The sequence below is a fragment of the Magallana gigas genome, chromosome 8, assembly GCF_963853765.1.
Source record: "Magallana gigas chromosome 8, xbMagGiga1.1, whole genome shotgun sequence".
Taxonomy (NCBI): domain Eukaryota; kingdom Metazoa; phylum Mollusca; class Bivalvia; order Ostreida; family Ostreidae; genus Magallana; species Magallana gigas.
In genome coordinates this window covers 24,914,208-24,933,398 of record NC_088860.1, presented here as the reverse complement: position 1 = coordinate 24,933,398, position 19,191 = coordinate 24,914,208, and the positions used below count along the sequence as shown (strand labels likewise).

The window sequence follows — 19,191 nt, the reverse complement described above, 5'->3', positions numbered from 1 at the left end:
TTAATATAAACTTCACAAAATAATTTAATGTAATGAATACAATATGTAGGGTGTTCTTGATTGCTTACTACAAAAGTCAACTTATCAAGTTGAAAACAAAATTATAGTTAATCAAATCATGAATAATCATTGATTTGTGAAAATTATCCTCTATCATGAAAATAGGCCAAATATAGATGCTGTGGAATTAATTTTGCCAAGGTTGCCCCTCACAAAAAAACCAAATAAGCTGTATTGTGTTTTAGTTCTAATTTTAAAGGAAATCCCAGATGCACACTAACATATATGTATGATCCAATATTAAAGTAGAATTTGTAGGCATAAATGTAGAAGTTTCCATGTTAGCAGTTTAAATATAATTTTTGAAAAATCTGCTGTATTTGGGATTGCATGTGATTTTTAGTTGGATGATCATATTATACCAGATTTTCTGTCGAGGAAAAATTGTGTATTTCAAACAAAAACGAGCTGAGTGTGAATTTTATTTGGTTCATTTAATGGTAAATTACCATTTTAAAGTCATAAAAGGGCCTCTAATAGGTAAAGCCTTTCATTTGAATCATTGGATTGGCAACACAGAATTGAAATCACTTCAAAAATCCCTGCACTGCAATCTTCCCTGGGAAACGGTGATTGTTATTGGAGAAAATGGCGCTTAAAACCTCACTGTCATATAAGAGACATTGAAAAGGGATTCCAATACATGAAGGCTAGCTATCCTATAGTGCGAGATTTTTTTTGAGTCGGAATCAATTGGATTAATCTGACACTATGTATGACATTGGCAGCTCCTGCATTAATCATGATCTATATGTGTTTCCGATGCTGGAAATATATGGACCTTGGTTAGTGAATCTCAGCAAAAAGTTGCTAGGCTTTTAACTGGTTTGGTTTATCTAGACTAAATGGACACAGACTTGACTTATTAGAATCAAAAGCGGAGGTGTAAAAGATTTTAGCACCTGCATCTTGCTTTTCTCATACCTTAAAGTTTGGGAATTTCAGAAGTGAAGATGTGTTTCCAAAATTCTGTAATTGCTTGACTTTTGTGCTATGTTGATGTGCTCAGCCATGATATGTGCAGCTCTTCATCACCTGATAGTCTGTGATAAGAATGGTGATATATTTGACAAGTTTCCCCTTCTATAATTTGCAATGCGCCAGTGGGGAGGAGAGTTTCTCGGCAAACTTCGTTCCTTTTTTGCCCAGAGTGTCTTTTGTTGCCGAAGGAATGCTTTTTTGGAGTCGCACAATTATAGTATGAGTTCCTCTAGTGCTGTGGAATCATATTTCAATAACCGCCATGAGAGGTCTATGGTGCGACTGTGTGCTTTACTGTGGGTTTTGAAAATTCAGGACGAGAGATACAGCAATCAGCAGATGCAATCAACAACAACAACAACCACTGAGTCCACTCAGCAAAGTGAGCCCCACTCATCTGAGATCACAGGAGTTGTAAGCTCAAAGCAGACAGTAGTAAGTGCAAAATGTTGATTGGACCAATTAGCCAATTGCAATTAAAGCTTTATTTACTTGTCACCCTTGTTTTCTATGTCTGTCAGCTCGCTACTTTATTGAGGTCCTTTTAAAAGATTTTCAATGATTCAATTATACAGTGGGGACACTTGTCTTTGGCAGACAACAGACAAGCTTATAATCAAAACAGAAACAACTTTAGAAGATGCAAAGCTCCACCACAACGTTGCATAAATTTCTAAGCAGATCAGAGCTAGCCTTTATGATTTTTCTATATACAGATTACTGAGGAATTGTATGAAAAATCACCACTTGCCAAGAACAATTTATCATTTTAATGGAAGGTTTTCTTGCATGTAGTGAATAACTCGATAGTGTCAGAAATGCTCAGCAGTTGTAAGAAGCATGCAGAAGGTCATGCCAATACAATGGCCTATCAAACACAATAAACCAAATTAAGACCACCTCTTGTTTCATGCATTAACTTTTATTGAATTAATTGTTGACAGTCTTGGAAGTCAAAAGCATACAGATCTTGGCATGCGAACCCCAATCATTGATTTTGCCATGAGCGATTCCCAAGCTCAATCTCCACAGTATTTTTTTTTTTATTTTGTTGGAAACTATGACAAATAAGAAATAGCCTTGTCACAACACGCAATAAGTCTGATCAATCAATCAGAGAAGATCCCAGAGCGTTTTCTACCTTAAGGTTGTTGTTGAATTTAAAAAGGGTTGGGGGGGGGGGGGGGGATTGTTGTCATCAAAGAGAAGTGACACCATGACAGATCATATCTAAATGATGAGTATGTTATAAGTGTGCGCCAGGTTTTCTAATTGCAGATTGTCTTGTAGAAGGAAGCTGCATGGTTTAGTAAGATGCAAGATGAAGAAAATGCAATAATGTATCATTTAAAGTCTTATTTTCCTTATTTTCCTTTTCTTTCTTTTTATTGGGAAGGGGGAGGGGAGTCTGTTATTGGTGGTTATGAAATCTTGATGTCTTTAGTTCAAGATCAATCATTACTGTTTATTTTTTCAATGGTACATATACTGTAGACATGTACTGAAAAATTCTTGACGACGTTTTTGTGCAAAATGTATGTTACTTTCAATTAACTTCTTGGAAGCACAAAACTCAATATCAGGTCAAAATCCGTTCAGAGGAAATGTTTGAAAAAAGAAAGAAATACAATTGAAAGCACTAGATGTAGCAGGACTTGAGTATTGATTAAGGAGTTTCTTTGTGTGTCCTGTCTTTTCTATGTGAATTGACTTCCATTAGAAGTGATATTTAGTTGTGAGCTTAGACTTTCTGGCCATGGGAATGCTGAATGAACTATGATCATTGCTCATTACTTTGATTTTCTGTATGCAATGGGACTAAATAAGACCTCTTATTGCTCTATTGTCAAGCCTTGATTAGTTTGTATTCAGCTGGTTTGTGCAGATAACTAATTTAGTTGAACTGCATTCAAACTTCATTATTTTCAAATTTAGGGACATTCTTGTTTGGTAAACTAGTTTATGTGTATACATTTTTAGTTTATTGAGGAAATTATGTAGAAATTTTCACACAATTAGCCTCTAAACTGCAGTAAACTCACTATTAGGGCAATAAAAACCTTTTAGAAGCATATATTTGTTGTATTATTCATTTCCTGTTGCCTGTACAATGAATAAGTAATGAGTAAGGCCAGGTATTGTCGTAAAAAGATACCCATTAGTCTAAGTCAACACTTTAAGTGAGAAAAATCCTGATTTTGTTCTTCAGCCCTCTAGAGATTCTGACAGGTTGCTCTATGGTGGATATTTTTTTGTTGTTGGTGCCATTAACATGCAAGAAGTTTAATTGTTTAACAAACTCTCATGGCTTTTGTTTCCTTTTGTTTCTTCTTAAAAATGGTTGTTGTTGTTGTTAAAGTAGAAAAAACAATACAGACTCCTTTGGGTGCAATGTTCATGCAGAAAAAAATTATTTGCATTATATTCTTTCATCTGTGCATCTGTTTGATTATTGGAAATCTACCAATATTGAATTTTGTCCTATCCTTTTGTCGCAAAACTTAATGCTTTTCTTAATAAATTACCAGTCATAACTTTTATGTAAAGAGCCCCAGAGATAAAATATTAACAATTTTGGTAGAGGTCTCATAACTATTTTGGAGGCCATGCAGGGAATAGCAGTGCTTATAATTGGTCAAAGATAGCATAACAAAAAATTGCCCAATGACATCAGATATCAGTATAGCCCCAAATAATCCCATTGTCTCTCTGTGTTTAATTTGAAATGTAAACCATTTTCTTAGCATTTACTCTACAAAATGACTTTCTCTATAGTTCCAAAGATTGTGAATGTGAGTATTTATGCAAATCTATGTGATGACTTAAGATTTGCTTTATATCGGTACCAGGTGTTATTAGACAAATACCAGTACTTTTAAATTCAATAGTACTTGTACCAATATATGCTTTTATAAGCTCTGCATATTAAATGATTCTGTAACAAAATTATAGTCCTTTTTGGTTGAGTTCTCTCTGAAATATTCACTAGAAGTATTTCTGCTTGTAGTTGTATGACAAGATCAACACCCAGACGGCCGCTCCTGTCCAACCTCCACCTTCTGATGCTGTGGATAGAGCTAGAGAGGTAAATTTATTCCTTATAGTGCTTATTTAGGCAATGTGGTAGATAGTTTCAGATGCTTTAGAGAGAGCTAGAGAGGAGCTTACAATCCCTAGAGGCAATAGATAGTTTTGGATGCTTTGAAAAGAGCCAGAGAGGTACTTATAATGCTTAGAGGCAATAGATAGTATTTGATGCTATGGAAAGAGAGAGCTACTTGTAATGCTCATTATGCTTAAAAATCTCAAGCCTCTATCAATAGAGACATCAAGGATTTCAAGCCAGATCTCAGGCCTCTTTAAATAGAGATATCAAGCCTCTATCAATAGAGATCTCAAGCATCTGTCAATAAAGATCTCAAGCCTCTTCAAACAGAGATCTCAAACATTTGTCAATAGATCTCAAGTCTCTATCAATAGAGACATCAAGGATTTCAACCCTCTATCAATAGAGATCTCAAGCATCTGTCAATAGAGATCTCAGGCCTCTATGACTAGAGTTCTCAAGCTCTAGCAATCGAGAGATCTCATGCATTTGTCAATAGAGATCTCAAGCCTCTTTAAATAAAGATCTCAAGCATTTATCAATAGAAACCTCAATTTACAACATGACACCTCTATCAATGGAGATATCAAGGATTTCAAGCCTCTATCAATAGAGATCTCAAGCCTTTGTGGATAGAATTATAAGAGAAGCCGCTACTAATAGAGATCTTAAGCTTCCATCAATTATTATCTCAAGCCACTATCAATAAAGAACTCTCAAGCCTCCATAAGTATATATCATCTTACTTCACTTGAATCTTAGATCTCAAGTTTTAATCACTTTGCCAACTGAGCTATAAGAAAGTACATTAAAATTTAACTTGCCCATCCCTCATATCTTAACATACAACCATTTTAACTAGAGCTTGGATTTTGGGTAGTTGTGTCAAGAGCAATGTGATGTAGGCCTGTCTATTTCATTGCTATCCACTTAGCAAAGGCTCTTTGAAATCAACAAGAGTTGTCTGGCTTTTTATCTAGACTACCCAATCTATGGATATTTTACTTGATACCAGGGTCATTTTTAACTTGTTTTGATGGGAGAAATAGATATATACATCCTACCAAAAGCCCAAGGTCTTGTTGAAATGGTTCTATTTAAGTTAAGATGAACATTCATGATTCAGCTTTGTTTCAATTTTGAAGAATATCTTTTTTTTTTACTGTGGATTTACCATTGAATTCAAAGTTAAAGAAGAATTTACATCCAAAATATTTTTTATTCCTGTGTCATAGTTTCAGTCATTTGCAGTACATGCACATGTTTATGACATCATATTTGATATGATAATTTTTGAAATTCTATCAAAATGTTATCAAATGGTTCATATTTTGGATAGTTAAAACAAAGGTTACAGTTTTGACCAAGCAAATTTTGCAATTCTTTATATTGTTTATATTTGAGCTTTCATTTTGTGTTATCTGGAAGGAAGCAATTTCATGCTTTATACAGAAAAATGGAAATTAATATAGTGTCATCTTTATGAGGTCATATACCAGTATCTATAAGACAGACATTTTACTCAAGTTGAAAACAATGCTCAAGTTAGTGCAAAGTGAGTAAATACAGTCAAATCTAGGAATTTGCATCCCCTATCATCCCTATCATATTACATGTAATTCGTTTGATTTAAAATGTTATAGATGTATTAAGTATAATGTATATTTTTGCATTTGCGTTAAGGTTCACAATGATATGAAGAGATGTCCTCAAGAATACATGACAGTATGCCAGGAGCTGGAACAAATTCTGACCAAACCCCACGTAATGGTGAGTTTATCAATTAATATGATGGTGAATCAATTTGGTCATCTTGTAAAATGAATGGAATACATGTAGATCCAGTGATCAGTGTGATTTAGTTTCTTTAAATAAGTATGAGCAATACTGTAAGAGTTGAATTTAAGGGAAGTACATTTGAGATTGAAAAGATTAAAAAGTTGATTAGCTCATGTTACCATACATTCACATGATTGGTCAGATTTCCTCAAGAAAATCCAAAGGAGCCAATCAGAACAGGGCAAGAAGTAGAGCATTTATAAAATGAAGAAAATCAAGGAAAGTTATATGGGCAGGTACATGTCTGTGCTGCTGTGCGTGGTCAATAAGCCTATTTGAGACAGGAAGTGAGTTTCCACAGATGATAATCTAGTGGGGTCTTAATACTGCACTTTTTAACTGGGTTTTCCCAAGGAAAAATAATATTGAAATGGTGAAAATGGCGGGCAGCTGCCAAAAGGGTACCTGTGTTGTTCGGATAACTCCTCCTACGGTTTTCCAGCTAGGAAGCTGGGGTTGGTTTTTTTTTTCAGATCAATGGTACATATTTATTAGAGATGTGCATATTACTTGGATTTTGATATTTGATAACTTATGATAAAAATACCAGCTGTTGAACTTAGTCATTTTTTCTCATGATATTGCATATAGGTACTCCTATTGTACGGATAACTCCCCCTATAGTTTTCAAGAGGGGAAGTTGTTGTTTTGCAGATCAATTGTACATATGTCAGAAATGTGCATATTATTTGGATTTTGATTTTTGATAATTTTATGAAAAAAATGCCAGATGTCAAACTGAGTTATTTTTTGGCAAAATATTGCATATAGAGTACCCCATTTCTCTGGGTGGTTGACAAATGGATTATGGTTACTGTTCACACAAAAAGAAAACCTGGTTTGCTGTCACACTAAAAGCTTTTCTCTTATTCACTTTTCTTTTGTTGAAACAAAAATGAACATTCCTCGTCTAGATGTCTCAGATGAGATTTACAGCATAACATTTTTGCTGTGAACAACATATGAATAAGATTTCCTCTGGGAGTCAAGTTTTCTCATGTATCCCTTGATTCAAGGAAAGGCAAGCTGTTTAGCTGCCTCATTTGGGAATCACGGAAGTCTGTAATATTTCAGCCCAAATTCAGGCCGAGCGCAAGCCATTCCGAGAGTTTCTTGCAAATCAGATAAAAAATACAGCCAGGAGAGAACACAATTATCTACATGGATTTATCTGCCGGAAAACCTAATTTGTTGCAAACTCTCAGACATATTATGCAACGATACCTCAAAGGGCCATAGCTGTCTTTGTAAACAAGTAAAACTATTCTGACCCAAAGTTGCGATGATATGTTGCAATATGCTGCACACAACGCCTTATGTAAAATGATATTTTGATTTCATTACGACATCATTTCTGTTTTTGGTAATGTTGATCTAAATAAGGATTTAGAACAAAGGCCCTAAAGAAACCCCCAAAACTACATATTTATTCTTTATGTTGCATGACACAAATATCCTGCATAAAATGTTACAACTAGTTTTTTTGAAGTGATGCTATTTTTCTTATATTAATAAGGACCCTGCTAACTATTCCCCAATATTGATAAGCTTTTCTTTTTTAAATTAAACAGTCCTTGATTCCATTAACTAATTAAAAAATTTTGCCTTTGACATGCAGTTCATTAATTAATTACACCAGTCCTAGTTCCATATACAGTAAAACTCGTTTAGTACGAACACGGATATAGCATATTCTCAGATATAGGGAAGTTTTTTTGAGTCCCCGATATAATTCTTAACAAATCTTTGCAAAATTTAACGGTTATAACGAATTCGGATATAATGAATTTACAGATATAGCAAGCTCATTTTGAGTCCTGTAAAGGTGAATAATGACGAAATTTAACATTTTTATTATGAATTTCTTTAAAGTTTAAAAAGTTTGCACTACCATTTATCAAAAAAGTTTGAATGAATTTATTTTCGTAAATATTTTTCAATTCACAAACCGATTATTAAAGGTATCAACGTAACATATTTTTATTTTAAGCCTCAATTAACAAAAATTATAGTCTGGTGAAAGAAAATATGTATATAGGTAATTCACTATAGTTATTATTACAAATTTGTTATGATATAACGAATTACGGATATAACGAAGTAAATCCATTGGTCCCTCGGACTTCGCTATAGCAGAGTTTTACTGTATATATGTTTTAATTGCAATGTAATTTTTTAATATGCAAAGAACAGACAAGCTGTATCATATTCCAATCTGTGGCAGCGTGATAAATTACACCATTTTTCAGACTGAATTTGTTGCTGCTCCGAGCCCAACTCTTTCCAAGGGTGATGGCAATCTTCTGTACTCGTCCCCAATCAATTAGAATCCATTGAGTCCTGTATTCTAATAATCAGTGTTATGCAACAACAAATTCATTTACCATAAGTGCCATGTCTGTGCCCTCCACGGGATCTATCCAATGTCGATAGAGCTGGCTGCTGAAAATGTAGTGATTTCATCAAACATTGATAGACAGGCATCCAGCTTGATAGCACATAAATATGATTATTTTTCCATCAATAATTGTTTTATTACTCAGCAGTCAGTCAATTGCTGTTAGGGCATATACATGCCCAAAGTTGTTTCTCCCCTCCTCCCAGCGTATTGCTCTCACATATTTTTTTTTTCCACTGCAAATTCTTCACCCTTCCATATTTATTTCTTTCCTCATCATTGTCGGGGGAAAGATTGCAATTGTATTTCACTTCTCCGTACTATTGTCGGCTGTGCAGGGGTTTGATCATCCCCAATCAAGTGTGAAATTTGGGCCTCCATTATCATATCCATGCAGATAATATAAGGGAGGAAAGTGAAACATTTCATTGAGAAAGTGAGTCCACAGCAAAGATAAAGGGACATTTATTGATTTAGAAGGGCACTTACGAATCTGTCCAAACTATTGGGTGGTGTAGTTCAAAGTCTTGTGTCTTCAAGGTAAGGAAGTTTTTTTGTTGTTGTTATCCGTTGTTTAAATGTCAGCATACATCCCACAATTGTCTTTATCGTGGGTCAATAATTCTCAGACACTGATAAGGTTATTGAAAATTGTACGTGTCATTTGTGTCTGAATAACTGTAAATATATAGACCCTCCCTGAAAAGCAATCTTTTGTTTTAAAAAAAAAAGTGGTTTACTGAAGCACATGGTTTTCAGTTGATAAAGTTTTAATTTTAATGCAAGCTGTTGTAATTCTTTTTTTTAAAAGCAAAATTCTAAGGGGATTTAACTTGTATATATGTTTAATGAGACTGATTCTTTCTGTATCAGAAGACAAGCCAATCTATATTTATATTCATGTATTATCTAACATCAATTTGATGAAGGCCCTGTGTACAAGTGGGTAATGTGCAGGTTGCAGCTTGTGTATCACACCCCTCTATAAATATCCCTGATAGTGCATAGATCAGCAGTCATAACAGCGTATCTGTCAGCCCGTTAAGACAGCAGTGTCTTATGTTTGCTAGCTGATAGGTCCCGATAATAACAGGAAACTATTTCTGAATGTCCCAGATCAGATGGATAATGCATTTTAAAAGATTGAAGTTTTTTTTTTTTTTTAACTTTTTATCATATGTAAAATCATATGTTACTCAATACATTTATATACTTGCTTAAAGGAAGTATTGATCCAGTCACCATGCAATATAATTACATTGTCTGTTTTACAAGAATGGATACAAACTCCCAGTATATAATAATTTTATTTTTTTTGGGGGGGGGGGGTGGGGGGGGGGGGTGGGGGGTTAAAAATAGAATTGAATTGCGTATGTTTTAATGCTACTAATGGCTTTTCTCCTTATTGAGAACCAAAGATGCAGCTAATAGTTGTTGGGGCTTCAGTCATCTGAACAACAATAAAGACATTTCCAGAAGACCAAATAATGCCCACTTTCCCGCTTTTCCTATCTTTTCCATGCTCTCTGATCATCTCAGATAAGTCTATTGTATCTGCAGGAAGGGTTTTTTTTTTTGGCTGTATTAAGCAGTAAAAGTTCCTTCAATTACCCAGTTCTGATGAGGCAAGGAATCCAGTTTTAGGCTTGGAGTAATCTACTTTTGCTTTTGAGGGACATTAAATGTAATAAAAGCAAACTGCCATCAGCAGACCTGCCAGGGTAGGTCTCCATTAAAGCAGCATTCGGTGTCAGTACAAGGAAACCAATCGTGAATCATTGGCAGATACAGGAGGGGCTCTTGCCTAACTAATGTAGAGAAATAAATTCATATCAATGTCAAATGTCTGGAACTCTGCAGATACCAAGATACCATTTCACGCAGCTCTATATTTAGACTTATTATGGCAAATATTCTTGTCCAACCATCTCTTGTTTATGGGTTGTTTTTCCCCCCCAAGGTGAAGATGAGGTCGAAGTGAAGGCTTGCTGTTTTTGGTATCTCTTTGTGTCTTGTTGAATTCATCTGCCTCTAAAATGATCTTTTTATGTGCAACAATTTACAACGAAAACCAATAGGTGAAATGTCAAGGCTTTATTTCAGGTCAAGGTCATTTGATTTTCTAAATGGTGGACGTGTGTTATTTTTAGCCAACCTCTGATTGTTTAATGTTGAGTCATATAAACCCAACATACAAGCGTCAAATGTTTGGTCATAATTGGGTGCAACATTACTCTTATTTCGCCATTCTAAGGGTTTTTTTTTTTACATATACATGTATTCTTCGGCTGAAAGGCCAAAGAGTTTTGACTTTATTTTATTTTAAATTGCTGCCTAAGGATTTGATTTAATGTTCTGTATTCAGCAACTATTGTAGTTTGATGTTGGTCTTACATCTTCAATTTAATTCAAATGAGCTGCAAGTTTGACTTCTTTTCTTATCAAGACAAAGTGACTTTCAATTTTGAAAATCATTTTTAATCATTTGAAGTTTCTTCTAAATTTCTTTTTCCACATTTGTAGACATTATGCTCTGCTAGTTAATTTTTAAAAAATGAAACTGATACTAATTAGATTTTCATATGGTTTATTTTTAGTTATAATGCAAAAGACTTGTACATATACACCCATATATTTCTAGTGTATCTTGGTATGACATTTCGAGGTGTGTTCCCAAGCATTATTTCTCCATTAACATCATTTTCCTCTTCCCAAATTGCTGATCGGGAGCAGAAATGCCATGTAGAATGCAAAAAATTGAAAGTGGTTTATTGACATTCACTGTGTTTGAAATGCTACGGAAGACAAAAAAAAAAAAACCTTTACAGTTGATGGGGAAATCAGAGAAAGCGCAAATAAATGAATGAATGAATGGAAAGCATGTTGCAGCAAAGGTGGAAGAAACTTCAAAGCTGTCTGTTGGCACAATTGATTGGTCACATCTGTAACAGATGTCATCTCTCTGTATCCGTTGTATTCATTGCTTCTTTGTTCCTAATGGCCCCTTTCATTCACATTCATAATTGGGAGCAATTCAAGAAGGAGTTTTTTTTTTATAATGTTCTCGACTAGATTCACTTCTGTCAATTTGCTCATTTTCTCCCCAAAAAAATCAATGCATGAAATGTTTGCTCTTCATGCTAATATTGCAGGTTATAGGATTTTATGACAGATTTCATATCCCGCCAGCAGTACAACTCAGAATATGAACTAAAATACTTAATTACGGAGAGAGTAGCCTATAATGATGCTAAAAGCTAGTAATTATCAGTGCTGCAACTCCCATTATAATCTTCTCAACTTGTAGTAACAGAGATAAGTTGAATTTAACTTTCATGTAATTATTCATAATATTTTTTTTTCTTCCCTTTCTTAATTTGTAGGCCTTATTACAAGCACATGATGTAGTAGCTCACGAGGTGTATAGTGAAGATGCAGTGCGAGTCACTCCGCCTCCGATTCAGACATTTGTCAACATAAACGGTGATACCTCACAACCTCCCAGTCCAGAAGTCGAGATGGATCCCGGGTGTAAAATCAATCGAGTCCGACTCGTTCAGTTCCACAAAAACAAGGATGAGCCTATGGTGAGATATATTATTTCAGATTTAACATTAGTTAAATGGGAACCTTTCAGTATATAAAAATCCTGTCCAAAAAATACTAAACCGACTCATTGATTTGGGAACATCATGATAAAAAAAAAAGCTTGTAAAAAGATTTCACGAACTGTTGTTGTGTTTATTATGTTAAGTTTTTCGCTTTTTGTAGGGAATTACTCTAAAGGTCAATGATATTGGTCAATGTAAGGTGGCTCGGATAATGCATGGAGGAATGATCCACAGACAAGGTAAGAAAGACGGATTCCTCCTCGGATTTGATTGACAGCTAGGAACTCAGTATAGATATTACTGGCTGGTTACCATTTCAAACTTCTGATAAAAAAAATATTGTAGCAAATCATTAAGTTTTAAATGATGTAGATAATTTTGGTTGAATTCTGCCAAAATGAAAGTACAGTGGAGCCTCAGATATCCGGACGCCAGATATCCGGACGCTTCACTTACCGGTCGATTTTTATTGGGAACGGAATTTTTACACAATAATTTGTCTCGTTTATCCGGAATTCCGCGTTCCGGATCCGGACGGTCAAATTTTACCACATAATACAGTTTTCCTTTAAATTTTACCTCATTTAACCGGACGGTCACATTTAAGTGTTCGGGGGCACAAAAGTTTTTTATGCGCAAGTGCAAATTGGTGAAAAAACATCTGACACTGGTTGTTGGTTTTAAACAATGCCTTCGTCCGGTAATCGGGGTCACCTGTGTCACGCTATGTACTCGCCCGAGGATATTACGATAACCATGGATGCGACATGTTTAATTGTCGCCATTTAACTTATGAACTGTTATTGTTTGATTAAAATGTCATGAAAATTGTTTAATTTGTGTTTAAAAAAGTCATCTATTGATTGAATTAAAATTCTATTAATCGTAGTGTGATTAGATCGTTCGTACGCCTATTCATTTTAAAACGTAATTGAAATGAAATATTTGATAATTTGAGTTCTGTTTACGATAGTTATTAAGACCGCTTGGGATGTTCAGGGTATCGACATTAATTTTATAGCGTGTGTTCAATAAACAGTGTAATAATAATTTATGCCAAACATGGCGTGGATGAGTGTTCACGCTACTTGTAAAAATCGCTTGGGTGCAATTAACTCTATAGAAAGATGGATACGTAAAATTAGCTTGGGTAAGTTCTGTCAATGAAAAAATAGCTTGGACAATTATCAATTAGGGAATATATACAGATTTTCACCCATTTTCAATCATCAAATGTTGAGCAGCTTCAAACATGTCAACACCACCGGCCAAGAGAGCGAGAGTTGCGATCACCGCTAGCTTGAAGAAAAAGATTTGTCAGCGTAAAGTGGAACACCGACTTTCTTCTCTTTGCTTTGTTATGCGAATGTAATTAAATTATCGGTTTAATACAGTGATTGTTATGTACATGTACATGTACATGTGTTGCATTGAAGAATGTAGTGCTAAGTTTCCTGTGGAAAAAACATACCTTAAATAATGTTTTCAACAATATTTTGTTTTGTTAATTTAAAAAAAATCTAAACTTTTTTTGTAGTGCAAATGGCTATCAAAATAAAATATTTAATTGTATAATTAATTTATGAGTTATGTTTCCATAAATATTAAAGGTAAATATCACAATTCAGATATCCGGACGCTTCACCTATCCGGACGATTTGGCCTGGGGACAAAAGTGTCCGGATAAGTGAGGCTCCACTGTATTCCCTTTCAGTTAATAAATTATACACCAGAAAAACAGTTATCCCCAGATTTTACAATTTAGGCTAACCATTGATATGAATGCATGTATGTTTGCATTTTAAAAAGATGAACCAATCTTTGTCTCCATCATGCTGCTAGCATTGACTAGTGAAGGGCATTACTTCTGGGTGTGTTATATTGATCAAACTGTCTGTCTGCCTCTTATTTCATTTGTGCCATGTATTTTTCCTCCTCTTTGACAAGTTGGGCGCAAACTTCATCCATACAGTGTTAATGAGGAAAGGGTTTGTAGTGACCTTGAAAATTTTTTGTATCAAAGCTCAAGGTCAGAAACCTCTCTTAAGTTTGTAAAGTCCTTGTCCAAGCATATTTTTTTTCCCCTTCTGCCAAGTAGAATTTTAATTTCATAGAGTCTCTGCGGGTAAAGGATGTGCAGAGTTCTTGAACTAGTTTTTCTCTGTCTAATTTCATTTTTCCACAGCATATTTTCCATTCCCCTTGGTCAATTTTGAGAACAAAGGCTATATGGTCAAAAAACCTCTTTGAATAAAAATCCTTGTTAGAACTACAAATGTACTACTTTTTACAAGGAAATATTTACCCGCATATCGCCCCTTTCACCCTAATTGTCAATGGGGGAATTTAAGATTGGGCAAATTCTATATAACAAATTTTTAATTACTGTAAATAAGAAAGAATATCTAACACACAACTGTGTCTTGGCGAATTCAAGATGGAGTGAAACCGGTTACAGATGAAGAAAGGCAGAGAAAAGATGGAGCAAAAATAACCATGTATAATGTCCTTTGCTAAAGAAGGCTGTGTTTTTTGAGATGGTCATCATCTTAGCAATGTCTAGTTCGACTTCATCCTTTTAACAGCTAGGAAATGTCCAAATGGAAATACTGAACCTCTCCAAAGATTTTTTCCTGATTCTTTCTTTTATATCTTGATAATTGCAGATCCTATGATGACTCAGATGAGACTTTGCATTACGGAGCAAAAGTTAATGATTCCATGTTATTTTATCCATAAAAATTGTGTTTCAAGCAAACTTCCATTAGAGTGTCAAAGTTAAAACTACTGAAAACTAGGATTACAGGAAATAAATGGACTTTCAGATAATTAGAATCATCAGAGAGGAGAACAGAGGGTTTGGTGATACATTGTATAAATATTTTACTAGTTACTTAATTGATCCTCACATCGTAATTTTACTGGTTCTTGGGTGATATCTATTGCGTATTCAGTATTGCGTATTGAGTGATCAATTTTATTACAGCTCAACTTTTTTAAATGGGAACTTGATTTTTTTTTTTTACATACTGGTATACCAATATATTGGCTATATTATACATTGATATTGAAAATCTGTTGAAATTTTATAGTTATGTCAAACATACCGGGGGGTATATGTGTACGTGTATTTAGAAAAGTAAAAAGAGTTGTGAAATAAGTTCCACCAATGGTAGGTTTAAAAAACAAAAATTTCTGGATTGTTATGGAAGCAATTTCACCAAGCTATTATTTGTTGCCTATATTAAAATCGAGACAAATTGTCCCCAGCTGCTTGATTTCATGTTGAGCTACATGTATTCCCTCTGTCAACTGTTTGCGTAATTTCTTATAATAACCCCATACATGTGAAAAATACTAATGTAGGCAGCCTGTTTGGTTATCCACTAGCTATAGAATCACAATATGATAGACTTAATGATCTCCAACCCTCAACCACGTTCTTTAGCTCTAAATTATCCGGATTTTTTTTATTCGTAACATAAATCTGCCTTAAATATGGAAAAATTTACCATAATTAGTTTTATAGTGTTATTATTAGGATCAGTTACTAAACAAAATACTCGGCTCAGTGGTTACACGGAGATCTACTACATATAGGCAAAGGGGTTCGAGCCACAGCTGCAACGGTAGAACCTTTTTTTTTTAATTTGACCTCAACTTGTATATTTATTCCATTATAGCCATCGAAATACCTTGAAATTTGCTATAAACTAGTTTTGTTGTAATCAGAACTTCCTAGAAAAATAGCTTTCTTCATATTATGATTGCATGTACATTACAATGCAGTTACATGTAATACAGATGAACAAGTTGTTAGATTAGCAAAAACCTTTTATTACATATTTGCGATGATATCACCCATATGTACCGGTAATAAAATATAGATATTACCGGTACATTACAATGATATCACAAAGGATTTTTACTTGTACATACAATGTATTTACTATTGAAATGATGCTAGGACATAATATATATAAAAAAAATCCATAAAATGGGGATTTAAACATTTAAACAAGGTTAAAACAGGATAACATATGTACCTATTTACTGGCTATGAGGATGATAGCAAGTTTATTGTCCCTTAAGACAGCAACTTTTTCACAAGACAAAGCCAAGAGAAGTAGTTGCTGTCGAGGGGGACAATAAACTTGCTATTGTCCAAATATTCAGAAAATAGGTATTTTATTATACGGAAGAAAACTTCATTTTTTCTGCAATGAAGATAAACAAATTAGTGTTGTCATACTTTAAATTTAATGTAGCGACTCGGATTACATCAGAGTTGTTCCGAAATCGAATGCCGCTGGTGAATAGTTTCGATAACTATTCACCATGTGCAGATAGCATGGTTTCATGGTTAGATAGAGTAGCATGCTTATTTGTTGTAATTTTACATAAAAAATATTCACAGAAGTACTAGTATAATAAAAAAGAATATCTCATGATTAAATTTTATGAAATCATCAGATAAAAATAATGTTCCATTAAATTAATCATTAAAAATCTTAATATCTGTGTTAATAGCAGATTTAATTGTTAGAGTTAAATAAATTTAGATACTGTTTATTGGGGGAATAAAAAACTCTGGAATTGATTTTATTAATTGACAGACAAAAATTATTGACTAGATATCAAAGCTCTCCTGGTCTAGCTTGCCTGAAATAAGGAAACATCCTTGAGAGAGTTCCATTATGAGGCTGAAATTGGAGTTTTTGTGTCCATGTTTACATTGTGAGTGGTATTTACACGGAGCTCTGGGGCCACTCAAGTGTTCACAAGTTACAATCCCATCCATTTATTGTCTGAATCTTTTGTTTGAACAGGAACTCTTCACGTTGGAGATGAAATCAAAGAAATTAACGAGGTCAGCGTGGTCAACCAGACAGTGGATAACTTACAGAAAATGCTGGTAAATCATCGTAGACGTTCTATAGATTCCTAATTAAATGTGGGAAATTAATATCTGCTTTAAATTGCGACTAGCAACCCTCGCAGTTTTTAAAATCTTGCTCTTATTTTTCTAATCAGGTGTAAATTTAATGAAACGATAATGAATAGTAGGCATTCACGATTTTATATTCTCACGATCTGATGCAAATTGGTTTGAACGTGGAATTAAGTACATCATGTAAAATAAGGAATCTACAGTAGTCTTACTTATTTGGGCTGCCGCTGCTTGTATGAGTATCAAAGATTTTAACTTTTAAAAAGCTTAAAAAGATTGAAGGACATTTGAACATTTTTAATTAGAAAATGAAAATGATGGGGGGAAAACTTAAATGTAAAAAGAAATCTTTCGGTTACAAGTATAATCTTTAAAGACAATGTGATTGGTGATTAAAATTTCAAATCTGTTGAGTGTTGATTTAGAAAAAGCTAACGCAAAAGGTGCTGATTTGAAATGCAAAGATTATATGAATAGTTTACTTGGTTGTATAAGATTGCACATTATGGTCTTCTTATAATGGATTACTGCTGTCCACCTCATAAGTACAGATATGATATATAGGAATACTTGTCCAATTTTACCACCCAAGACATTTTCAATGCCATTTCTCCCTTGGGATGGTCTCCAACATTTATACACACCGTGAATTGCACAGAGTGTTAAATATGGCATTTATGTTTAAATGAGGCATCCTCACCAGCCAAGTAGGGCAAATGGTTTTGTCAATAAATCTTTAACATCAGTCAGAAGAAATTTTTTATCGCAGTTGATTGAAATAAACAGATATTGACAGCTGATATTCCCCTACCGCTTTTTTTCTTGAGAACATTGATTTTATGCAAATATGGCAAACCAAGAGACACAGATAAAAAAAAAATGTGTTTAGCAGAGAAAGATAGTTTTGTCACTTGATGTTGCAAAAGGCTTCAATGAGATATCAATTTTAATTGACTTGGTTTTATTTTTTTTCCTTCTAGAAATCATTAAGTGGCAATGTTACCTTCAAAATTGTTCCTCAGCCATCGGGCAACATTCATAAAGAACGGAACGAGAACGGAACCCACAAAGAGGTATACAGCAATGAATGTTCTAATACAGTACTTTGAAAAGTAAAAAGAAATATTTTCCATGATTTCTCTATCATAAGAATATACATGTAGTTAAGAAGATGATTTTTATATAGATAAAGATCATGTTAAGTTATAGGCAACAACATGAATTAGTCACTCAGATACATACATTACATATACAGTAAAACACAGTTATAGCGAACACGCTTATAATGAATTGATGCTTACAGCGAAGTGATTTTCATTCCTCGTGACTTTATTACATGTTGTTTACTTGCCAGAAATAACAAATTAAGCTTATAACGAAGCAAAATCTCTCATCCCTGGCACTTTGTTATAAGTGTAGATTCTAAGTTTCTTTTGGCTGCATTTTGAAGGATTCCAAAATTTCCTCTAACATTGAATATGAAGTTTGGTAGATATAAGAGGCCTAGTAAAAGTTAATCGATATGGTGTATGTCTGTTACTACAGATCTTTGTGAGGGCGCTGTTTGATTACAACCCTGAGGATGATGATATGATTCCCTGTCCCCAGGCTGGGGTGTCCTTCAGAGTGGGGGACGTGTTACGGGTGAGTACTGTTTTATCAACCTATTACACTGATATGCCTTAATTAATCAATCAAGGATTGTGTTGTTCATTAGTAACCTTATCTTATGGGTGTATGGTAACTCATAGAATTTTAGTTCCGAATGAATGTAAAAAATAAGCCTTCAACTATGAACTAATTAGATTTTTTCAATGACAAACTTCATTTTGGCCTTTGCCTATAAGTAATTATTTTTCAAAAATATACATGTAAATGTATATGTAAAATCTCTATTCCTTGATGGCATACAATGAATTGTGAACACAGCTGTGAATTTTTTAGATGAAAATTGTTTAAAGCAACTTCAGTTGTGAAAACTCTTGCTTATGTAAAAAAGAATTCTTTCTGTATTTCCATGTGATAGATAATAAACAAAGAAGACTCCAATTGGTGGCAGGCCAAGTTATGGGGGGTGGGCCCCACCACCCCCGCTGGTCTCATTCCCTCCCCCGAACTACAGGAGTGGCGGACCTCCCAGTCCTCACGGGAGAAGGCGCGCCATGAACACGCAGGTACAGTGTTTACTTTATGACCATCAAAAGTTGTCCTTCCTTCCATCGTTATCATTTGATAGCTGTTGTTC

The 19,191-nt window shown here is 34.2% G+C and overlaps 1 protein-coding gene across 12 annotated transcripts in view; it reads left to right on the top strand.

The window, feature by feature from the left end:
- The window catches only part of LOC105344231 (peripheral plasma membrane protein CASK), a 77,016-nt gene that overhangs the window by 51,728 nt on the left and 6,097 nt on the right, over positions 1 to 19,191 (top strand). For all 12 annotated transcript variants that reach the window (XM_066069931.1, XM_066069933.1, XM_066069932.1 and 9 more), the window contains 8 exons: positions 4,049 to 4,126; positions 5,831 to 5,917; positions 11,768 to 11,971; positions 12,156 to 12,234; positions 16,825 to 16,910; positions 17,927 to 18,019; positions 18,492 to 18,590; positions 18,973 to 19,120. In XM_066069931.1, the coding sequence (XP_065926003.1) occupies positions 4,049 to 4,126; positions 5,831 to 5,917; positions 11,768 to 11,971; positions 12,156 to 12,234; positions 16,825 to 16,910; positions 17,927 to 18,019; positions 18,492 to 18,590; positions 18,973 to 19,120 (874 nt within the window). The remainder of the gene's footprint in view (positions 1 to 4,048; positions 4,127 to 5,830; positions 5,918 to 11,767; positions 11,972 to 12,155; positions 12,235 to 16,824; positions 16,911 to 17,926; positions 18,020 to 18,491; positions 18,591 to 18,972; positions 19,121 to 19,191) is intronic.